General features: G+C 49.3%; 1 protein-coding gene across 1 annotated transcript in view; it reads right to left on the bottom strand.

Moving 5' to 3' along the window:
- Nucleotides 1-43: 43 nt before the first annotated feature.
- The window catches only part of Dnah2 (dynein axonemal heavy chain 2), a 130776-nt gene continuing 120815 nt past the window's right edge, over nt 44-10004 (bottom strand). Inside the window, exons 79-88 of the mRNA XM_021176049.3 lie at nt 9396-9586; nt 3720-3911; nt 3358-3542; nt 2809-3037; nt 2584-2735; nt 2347-2461; nt 1386-1562; nt 1219-1293; nt 927-1077; nt 44-804 (exon numbers count right to left, since the gene is read on the bottom strand). Coding sequence (XP_021031708.1) covers nt 650-804; nt 927-1077; nt 1219-1293; nt 1386-1562; nt 2347-2461; nt 2584-2735; nt 2809-3037; nt 3358-3542; nt 3720-3911; nt 9396-9586 — 1622 coding nt within the window. The 3' untranslated portion in view covers nt 44-649. The remainder of the gene's footprint in view (nt 805-926; nt 1078-1218; nt 1294-1385; nt 1563-2346; nt 2462-2583; nt 2736-2808; nt 3038-3357; nt 3543-3719; nt 3912-9395; nt 9587-10004) is intronic.

Genomic DNA, 10004 nt, shown 5'->3' with positions numbered 1-10004 from the left:
TTCCTCAACCCCGCCCCCGACTCGTGGTCCCGCCCCTCGCGCTGAAGTCCCTCTCTCCGGCTCCGCCCTGCCTTCGGTCCCGCTCCCCTCAGCTGTAGTCTCAGATAAGAATCCCCAATAAGGATTGCAAGGCTTCGTTACTGTGCAGTGTATAGAGCCCATCACGGACCCTTACCTGACAAGTCTTTTATTCTATTTGCATCCCGCGCCCTTCCAAAGCAAGCCCCACCCCGCCTGCTCAAATCCTTTCCTGGAGATTTGGTCACACCTCCTTTTAGGCCTGGCGGGCAAGTAGTTCAAGGCCACGCCTCCTCTATAGGCCACCCCACTTTCTCTTCTCAGTTCTGGTTGTAGCAGCTCCTTACCAGTACCAGTAGTAAGTCCCAGCTTCCCTCCCTCCTCCAGGTTTCCTCCACCCCCAACACACACTAAAACACCATCATTCCACTGAGAGACTTGGGGCTTGGTTTTGCACGGTTTTTACTGCGCTGAGCGCCAATACAAGTCTTCCACCTTTACCGCTAGCGCCACTAGGTACTGTCAGAGTGTCACTATATGCTAGATTCAGCTAAGGTCAAAGCCTGAGATCCAGCTTTAGTTCAAGGTCCTAGGGCTTCCGACCCTCTCTCAAGGAGGAGAGAAGGGCTCATCAGCTGTCCAGGCTCATCAGTAAAGCAGTGCCCCTCTTAATCCAGTGATCAGATGTCATGGATCCAGATCGGAGATCGATGCCTATGACAAAGGAGGCTCGATCTGTGCTGCCTGCCCGGTTGGGATAATAATAGCAGGGACAGGAGTACATGCCTAGGGGAGAAGAAAAGAAGTAAGATTCTGGAGCCTGGAAGATCAGCGCAAGTGCATTTGGGGACTGGAGCAGGGAGGATGGATTAGTATCCAAACGGGATGGGGAGGGGGCATTTTCCCACCCTTGGCACTTTTCTTTCGGCTCTCTGCTGGACGGAAGTGGATCGTGGGCATGAGGCAGACCAGCTGCATGGGCTCCGCCTCCACTAAACAAGAATTCTTTCGGTCCCAGCCAGCACCCTCCAGGTACAGGCCCCGAACCCAAACACCATCCTGGAGAGAAATCGAGACAGAGTTGAGGGAAAGACCCTACGCTGACAATACCTTTGACCTAACTCCTCTGTCCTCCTCTTCGCCCCACTTCCCACTGTTTCTTCCATTTCCCTCCTCATCCTGAGCCCATCTGCTTCCCACCTTGGGTGGATACACCAGGTTGCTGTCGTCCACAGTGGAAACTATAAATTCCCAAGAGAGGCTGTCCACTGAGATCTGTGGATTGAAGGCGACAATGAAGGAGGCCCCCAAGTAAGAGAACGAATGAATGCACATTCTTAGGCTGCCTCCCGGCTTTGGATGCTCACGTTGTTTTGGCGAGCGGCAGACTGCAGTACCGCAGTGAGGAAGCCCGTGGGGAAAGTGAAGCCAGACAGCCAAAAGAGCACCGGAGGGCGGGCTCGACTGGCCCATGTTTCAAACTGTTCCACACGCACAGCCAGGTCCCGGGTCCATGACGCCAAGGGCTTTTGTGAGGGATATACCTGAGTAAAGAGGGAGTGCATGTGTTGTTTTGTCCACAGTGCTTTCCCTGTCAGTATTAAGAACACCTGGGGCAGCCGGGCGTGGTGGCGCACGCCTTTAATCCCAGCACTCGGGAGGCAGAGGCAGGCGGATTTCTGAGTTCGAGGCCAGCCTGGTCTACAAAGTGAGTGCCAGGACAGCCAGGGCTACACAGAGAAACCCTGTCTCGAAAAACCAAAAAAAAAAAAAAAAGAACACCTGGGGCATTCACCAAAGCTCTCCAAAAGTTAACTGGGGGGGGGGGGAGCATAAAATAGCAGCTACTTATTAATAATACTATCACTACAAGATTATGCTTTATCCAAAATGCACGGTGCCAGAAGAGTTTCAGATTTCTCATGGGTTTTTCAGGGGTGTGCTTGGAATATTTGCATAGACTACTGGTTGAGGATCCCTGATTTGAAAAATTAATAATCTGAAACCTTTTGAGCACTGTGCTTGGCACTCAGGTTGTTTCATATTTCCGAGTTTTGAATGAGGGGTGCTTGTTCTGCAGAGATCAGGTACTTAGTGAGTACCACGGATGGTCTTTGGGAGTGGGGTATCCTTAAAACATCCTTGCAGAAATTAATGTGACTACATCCATAAGTTAAGGTCTGCAGTCAGTGATTGGCAGAGCCAGATCTCAACACCTTGAACCTGTCTGGGTTGGAACCCCGGGCTCTTTGAAGTCTGCTATATGCCTCCTGGGAATGAAGTGAAGAGGAGGTTCAGGGTTAGGACTGACAGCCATTGGGAGCTTGCCTTTCCCCAGAGTGGAGGGACATGAGCATCAAATATGCAGTTGAAGATCTCTTCCAGGCTTGTTGACATGACAATGAGGCCCTGGATGCCCTTCTCCAAGTCTGTCAGGGAGAACCTGAGTGGAAGGAGGCAGGTAGGCTATTAAGGAGGTGCGGGCCTGGGAGAGCCATCCCAACCGTGAGTGGGGTTGTCTTTCTCCTTCCCCTCCCACGTTCTATAGTGTTCCTTCGGTCTTACAAGATGGTCTTCATCAACTTGTTATATCTCTGGATCTCCTGCAGGAGGACCACGTTGAGTGGGGAGGGGTCAAGAGCCAGCAACTTTCGGGTCCCCTCATAGTCGATCATCTCGGGGATCTTCTGCTTCACATCAGCAGCCAACTCTAGGACCTAGGGAGGCAGAAGCTCGGGGCTAGGCTGCCCTTCCTCAACATGCCCTCTCCCCGGGCATCTCTCTTCCTACCTTCTCTTCTCGGCTCTGGCCACCAACCCTGGTGGGGGTGATCTGAGGTTGCAGGGAAAGCAGAGTCTCAAAGAGGGTCCGGGCCTCTGTGATCTGAGAGGCCACGTCAGCGTTGGGGTGTTGGCCAAAGGCCTCAGGGGGGTCCATACTAGGCAGCATGCTGATATATTCTTTGTAAGAGGCCAAGCTCCCATCCTTCGGGATGTAATAAGTGTCCAGTACAGACAACCTGGGCAGTCACAGCAGAGAATCAGCAGATTGAAGGACCTGAGCTTCCATGCTGAGCCTGGACCCCAGGCTCAGTGCATTCCCATTTGTCTAGCTATGGCTGCAGCTCATGTTCTGCCTCCCAGTTTCACAAATTCCATTTCCTTTCAACCCCCTAGTCTCTGGGCATGCACACATGTGCACGCACCCATGCACATGCACGCACGCAAGTGCATACACACACACACACCATTCAACCCTGGTCTTTGGTCTGCGTATACCCTTTCACCCCATACTCAGTCTTACCCCCCCCCACTGAAGTATTATCCCCTCCCCCCTCACCGGTAGAAGGGAGTTGTTAGGCTCAGATCACAGAAATAATCATTGATATAGGTGGTGAGCAGACGCCGATCCCAGTCATCTGTGACATGTCCCCCATAGTTGACACCAGCGATGAGGTATTTGAGCGCGTCCCAGGGTGTCTCTTCATACTCATCCAGATAGAGGCTCAGCAGGTTCTCTGACACCTGTGTGAAGTCCCAACCCAAGCTCCCAATGCCATAGAGTTATGGCAAGAGCTCTCCTAGTGGGGGTTTAACATCAGCTTCCTGGCAGCCAAGATTCCCACAAAAGAGCCCACGGGTGGGGGGCGATGAAGTATGAGAAGAAAGGGATGGCATGGGAGACCCCTGGTTAGCACAAACCTCAAAGTCAGAGTCGTTGAAGCCATAAATAATATTCCAGCCAAGCTGTAAAAATTTTTTGCGCTCGAGTAATATGGAGTGGAAGAAGCAGAGGGCAAAGAGCAGCTTCTTATACTTGGCAGGCTTGGAGCAGTGGGTAAACTGTGCCTCAGTCATCAGTTGATACAGACGTGTCATGTTGGCCTTTAGACCCTGAGGACAAGGAACTACAGGGTGATATTTGTCACGCTCAACCCTGACACCAGCAGTGTCACATGGGGGAAGTTGTGGAGGAGGCCCTGCACAAAGGCCCTGGCTGAAGGAGTGAAAGGAAGCTGACTGAATACAACTCGCCTCTGAGCTGCGTGTCCAGAGAGATGCTCATTCCCTCACGGGGTTGGGGGTGGGGGACCTTACTACACTGTGTGCCACTAGTAATCCTACTTTCTCCCTCACCACCACCACCACCACCATCTTCTGTTCTCGGGGAGCTTGTACTGGGCACTGAACCTTGGGCTTCAACATGTCGGGCATAACGAGACTGCCACTGAGCTACATCCTCAGCATCCACCTCCCCACCCCACCCCAACTTCTTTTCTGGAGACAAGTTCTCACTGTGAAGCTCTGGCTGGTCTGGAATTGCTATGTAGGTCAATCAGGTGGACCTGGAACTCACAGATATCTTCCTGCCTTCTTGACAATGCTAGGATACCAGATATGTGCCACAGAACCCAGCCCCTCCTCAGTGTTAAACTCTCTCAATCATGATATCCTCCATGAAAGAGCCAATTTAATTTGTGAGTACCAGAAAATATGAATAAAGACAGAAATGTACACTTACAATTAGTGTTTCATTGTTACTTGTTTTATTTCAATGCTAGGGACTGAATCTCAAAGACTTGTTTGTGCCAGGAAAATATTCTACCATTGAGCTAAACTATCAGTCTGCTGATATATATATATATATATATATATATATATATATATATATATATATATGGAATTGCAAGTATGAGGGTACCCTTGGGAGATCATAAGCTCCAGGCCAGCCTGGGCTACATAGCAAAAGGGAAAAAGGAAAGATGGAAAAAAAGAAAACAAACAGGCAGGAGGAGGTAGCATATACCTTAATCCCAGCACTCAGGAGGCAGAGGAAGGCAGATTTCAGACTTCTTCCTTTTTTTTTTTGTTTTGTTTTGTTTGTTTTGTTTTTTTTTCGAGACAGGGTTTCCTGTATAGCCCTGGCTGTCCTGGAACTCACTCTGTAGACCAGGCTGGCCTCGAACTCAGAAATCCGCCTGCCTCTGCCTCCCGAGTGCTGGGATTAAAGGCATGTGCCACCACACCCGATTTAAGGCAGGCAGATTTCTGAGTATTTGTGACACATTGTCCTGTGTTGAAATTATAAAGAAAAGTACACTATTCAGAGAATGGCTTCTGGGTCTGGAGAGGTTGCAAGAGAAAAGACCCTTCAAAGAAAACGCCAACAATCTGTTCTATATGTTTCATTTTGAAAAGATGTGTTCCAGCTGGGCGTGGTGGCTCACGCCTTTAATCCCAGCACTCGGGAGGCAGAGGCAGGCGGATTTGAGTTCGAGGCCAGCCTGGTCTACAAAGTGAGTTCCAGGACAGCCAGGGCTATACAGAGAAACCCTGTCTCGAAAAACCAAAAAAAAAAAAAAAAAACAACAAAAAAAAGAAAAGATGTGTTCCTTTTATTTGGTGTGTATAATGTGCACCATGTGCATGCTTGGTTCCCGTGGACGTCAGCAGCAGCTTTGGATGTGATGGAACTGGAGTTAGGATGCATGTGAGTCACCAGGGAGGCAGTGGGAATTGAGCCCAGGACCTCTGCAAGCGCAACAAATGCTCTTAGCTACTGAGCCGTCGTCTCTCCAGTCCTTAGCTTGCCTCTTCAGCCTCCTCCTTTTTTTTTTTTTGTGTGTGTGTGTGTGTGTGTGTGTGTGTGTGTTTTTCAAGACAGGGTTGCTCTGTGTAGCCCTGGTTGTCCTGGAACTCACTCTGTAGACCAGGCTGGCCTCAAACTCAGAAATCCGCCTGCCTCTGCCTCCCGAGTGCTGGGATTAAAGGCATTTGCCAATACCACCTGGCTCTTGTTGTTGTTGTTAAATTTTATTTTTGAGACATGGCTTCTACTGTGTAGCCTTGTCCTTAAATCCACTCTATGGGCCAAGCTGGCTATCAACACTTAAGAGATCCACCTGCTTTTGCCTCCTGAATGCCAGAATTCAAGTGTGAGCCGCAGCCACCTGGCTTTTGTTGTTTTTGTTCAAGAGAGTTGTCTTTTGTAACTTAGGCTGGCCTTGAGTTTATAGAATGAGTGCTGGAGTTCTAAGTATTCCACAAGCGTGCATAAACCTGGGAAAAGTGGTAGTACCTGCCTGTGGTCCCAGCACTCAGGAAGTGGAGGCAGGAAAACCAGGAAGTCGAGGCCATTCTCAGAGATGGGTTTTTGAGGTGTTGAAGTCAGAGGACACTTAATGGGAGCCGGCTCTCTACATCTGCCCTGTCTGTCCAGGGCATTAAATTTAGGTTGGACAGCAAATGCCTTTCCCTACTAACAGCTCCCATGCTCAAGTAACCCAGCTCTAACAGATAAACCCTGAGCCATTCTCACTCACTGGGTTTATCAGATGGTGGGAAGGGCCCACATCTGCCATAGTGAGGCTTTCTTGGAAATCTCTCATAGCCTTAGCTACGGGATGTGGCCCAAGAAATGATTTGTCAAAGAAAAGGGGCCAATACAATGGTCCCGTGGGTAAAGGGGCTTAGCACTTTACCTGAATTCAGTCTTGGCACACAGAGTGGCAGTTAAAAACTGACTCTGTCATAACTATGACTATGTCATTGTCCTCTGACATCCAAACCCATACCATAGCATAAACATCCTCCTCCCATCCCCCACCCCCACCCCCGACCAGCACTCACCCACCTGCACACACACTGATTAAGTAAAAACAGATAAATCAATCAATGATACTGAAGTGGATAGGATAGCTTTCCACAGGCTTTCAGAATCTTTTTTTTTTTTTTTTTGGTTTTTCGAGACAGGGTTTCTCTTTATAGCCCTGGCTGTCCTGGAGCTCACTTTGTAGACCAGGCTGGCCCCTCTGCCTCTGGAGTGCTGGGATTAAAGGCGTGCGCCACCACGCCCCGGCTGCAGAATATTCTTGATGGCAGGGAAAAAAAGTGAAAAACAGCCAGGCATAAAGGCACACCCTAGGGAGGCACATTCCTGACAGAGGGGCAGGAGGATTAGGTATTCAAGATTATCCGGTGATTATGCGGTGAGTTCAAGGCCAACCAGGAGTAAGCAGACCTTGCCTCATTCTAAAATAAAACGGTCAAGTTTACATTTCTTCTCTGTGCGAGGGATGGGATCCAGAGTCTCACGTGTGTGCTTGGCAACTATTTTAACACTAAACATGTGTAAAGAAAAATAATATTACCCAAGGCAAAAGTGGGTAAGGACCTATGGGAGGAAGAAGCCAACTCCGTGTTTGAGGGAGTCACAGTGCTATACAGTGCTTCCTCATGAGGCAACGCAGCCCTAGACCGGAGCTTGGGGACTGGAGGGTAAATCAGGATGAGGATCCCCCCCCCCCACGACCACTCCCCCCACCCCTGCCCTGGTGAAGTTTGAGTGACAATGGAGAATGAGAAAAGCTGAGCCAAGAACTTGATCCCTGAAATTGAGCAAAAAGAAACACAGAATAAAAAAGGCAGGGCCAGGCCGGGCAGGAGTGGCACATGCCTTTAATCCTAGCATTTGGGAGGCCGAGGGGCCCAGAATGGATGCGGAAAAGCTGCCAAGTATGCTCAAACAGGGTTTATTCCTTGTGTACCTCCTAAAGAGTGGACTCTCTGTGTGTATTTTGTGATCTTTTTTTTTATGTGTTTGTAGCTGGGTGTGGTGGCGCACGCCTTTAATCCCAGCAGAGGCAGGCAGATTTCTGAGCTCAAGGCCAGCCTCATCTACAAAGTGAGTTCCAGGACAGCCAGGGCTATACAGAGAAATCCTGTCTCGAAATACCCCCCTTCCCCCCCAAAATGTGTTTGTTTTTCAAGACAGGGTTTCTCTATGTAGTCACAGCAATCCTGGAACTCACTCTGTAGATCAGGCTGGCCTTGAACTCACAGAGATCCACCTGCTTCTGCCTCCCAAGTGTTAGGATTAACAGCAAGCACCACTACCTCCTGGGTCTAGTTTGAAACTGTTAGTAATCCTTATTTGCATTTTGCCTGCACGCACTTCTGTGTTGCATATGCATGCAGCTACCTTGGAAGCCAGAAAAGGGTGCTGGACCCCCTGGGGCGGCTGCTAGTTTCTCTGTGACTACTGGAAACAGAATAGCCAAAGCTCTTAACCACTGGGCCATCTCTTCAGCCCTGTCTCTATGTTTTTGTTTTTTTTATAAACTAGCAAAAAAAAAAAAAAAAAAAAAAAAAAAGGGGGGGGGATTTCGATTTTAACTAAGACCAATAAAAAGCTACTAAAATAAGCAAGCTAGGATGGCAGTTGCTTCACCCACCTGTAATGCCAGCACTTAGGAGACCGAGGCAAAATGATAGCAAGGCTGAGACCAGCATGGACAGCAAAACCCACTCTCAAACAACCAAGTGCTGGATGTGTAGCTCAGTAGCCCAATAGTATAATAAAGGACCACAAAAACCAATACAGCCTTCCAAATAGCTTAAGTGGCGGAGTGGGTGTGAGTTGGTTGGGGTGTCTGTGGGTGTAGCAATGTAGTGTGACAAGAACAGATTTACTCCTCTGCTTGTTTGTTTATTGGTTTATTTATTTAGAGATAGGGTTTTTCTGTGTATCCCTGGCTGACCTGGAACTCATCCTGTAAACAAGGTTGGGATCCACCTGCTCTACCTCCCAAGCACTTCTAGTGTGCCACCACCACCCAGAGACAAGAACAGGCTTTAGCTGGACGTGGTGGTGCACGCCTTTAATCCCAGCACTCAGGAGGCAGAGGCAGAGGCAGGTGGATTTCTGAGTTCAAGGCCAGCCTTGTCTACAAAGTGAGTTCCAGGACAGCCAGGGCTATACAGAGAAACCCTGTCTCGAAAAACCAAAAAAAAAAAAAAAAAAAAAAAAAAAAAAGAACAGGCTTTAAAGGGTCAGTGTTGCATTGTATATAATAATATCATCGTATTCAGCAGTGAACTTGTAAGATTAGAGACAAAATTCTCAGGAGAGCTGGAAGGAAGGAGTGGGGAGAGGGGGAGAGGGAAGAGAGAGAGGCTGAGGTCTAGGAGGTGTGAACTTGAGCAGAGAAAGGGGCGGGGCTCTCCATGAATGGAGGGAGAAAAGTGAGAGCTCACACCCCAGGAGGCGGGGCTTTGTCCCCAGGGTGGCTTTGCGAGACTAACTTACCCTTTGAGCCTCCTACCTGCAAAGTAGGAGTAGCATCTCTTACCTGGTGTGGTGTGAGTGTGAAATGAATTAATAAATGTGAAGGTGTTAGAAGGGGGCCGGGCATATAACAACCATCAGAGAAATGTTCTGTCCTTGTGTTCTGGAACTCTGACACCCAGAAGGGAGCTGGGATTTTTAGGAAACAACCCAAGTCAGAGAAAGGTGTGCTGACATTTAGGCTGGAACCTGTCTTTGGTGCTGAGAGGTAAACTACAGTACAGGAGATCCCGGCTCGAGGGCCACTATACCTTTGGTGGCTCTGTGGTCATCTTGATGCTGGCCTGCAGGATGGAGATTGGGAACTCTGGGTGGGGGCTAGAGCTGAGCCACAGGCGGAAGGAAGGGTGAGGGTCCTCCACCTGCAGTTGCTCCACCAACTTGTCCAGATTAGGCATCCAAGACAGAGACAGGTGGCAGTTTGCCAGGAACACCCAGTGCCCTGCAAGGAAGTGGAGCTGGTGTTAAATGTCTAATGTTATTTCTGGGATTTCTAGAAAAGCAGGAACTGAAATCATATAGTGGGGGCTGGGAGGTTCTTGGGAAATAGACTGGGGCTGAGAAGTGGATAGGAAAGATGGACACTGTGCTGGCTAGTTTTACTTCAGCTGACACAAGCTAGGGTCATCAGAGAGGAGGGAGCCTCAACTGAGAAAAGGCCCCCCATAAAATCTGGCTGTAGGCAAGCTAGCAGAATATTTTATCAATGATTGATGGGGGAGGGCCTAGCCCATTGTGTGGAGGGCCACCTAGGGGTAGGGTGCTCTTGGATACTATAAGAGAGCTGGTCGGGCAGTGGTGGCGCATGCCTTTAATCCCAGCACTTGGGAGGCAGAGACAGGTGGATTTCTGGGTTCAAG

Source organism: Mus caroli, unplaced genomic scaffold (genome assembly GCF_978045245.1).
Source record: "Mus caroli unplaced genomic scaffold, Mus_caroli_1 scaffold_13, whole genome shotgun sequence".
In the NCBI taxonomy this organism is placed as follows: Eukaryota; Metazoa; Chordata; class Mammalia; order Rodentia; family Muridae; genus Mus; species Mus caroli.
Note: the sequence above shows the minus strand (reverse complement) of the source record. Positions and strands in the feature narration are given on the sequence as shown.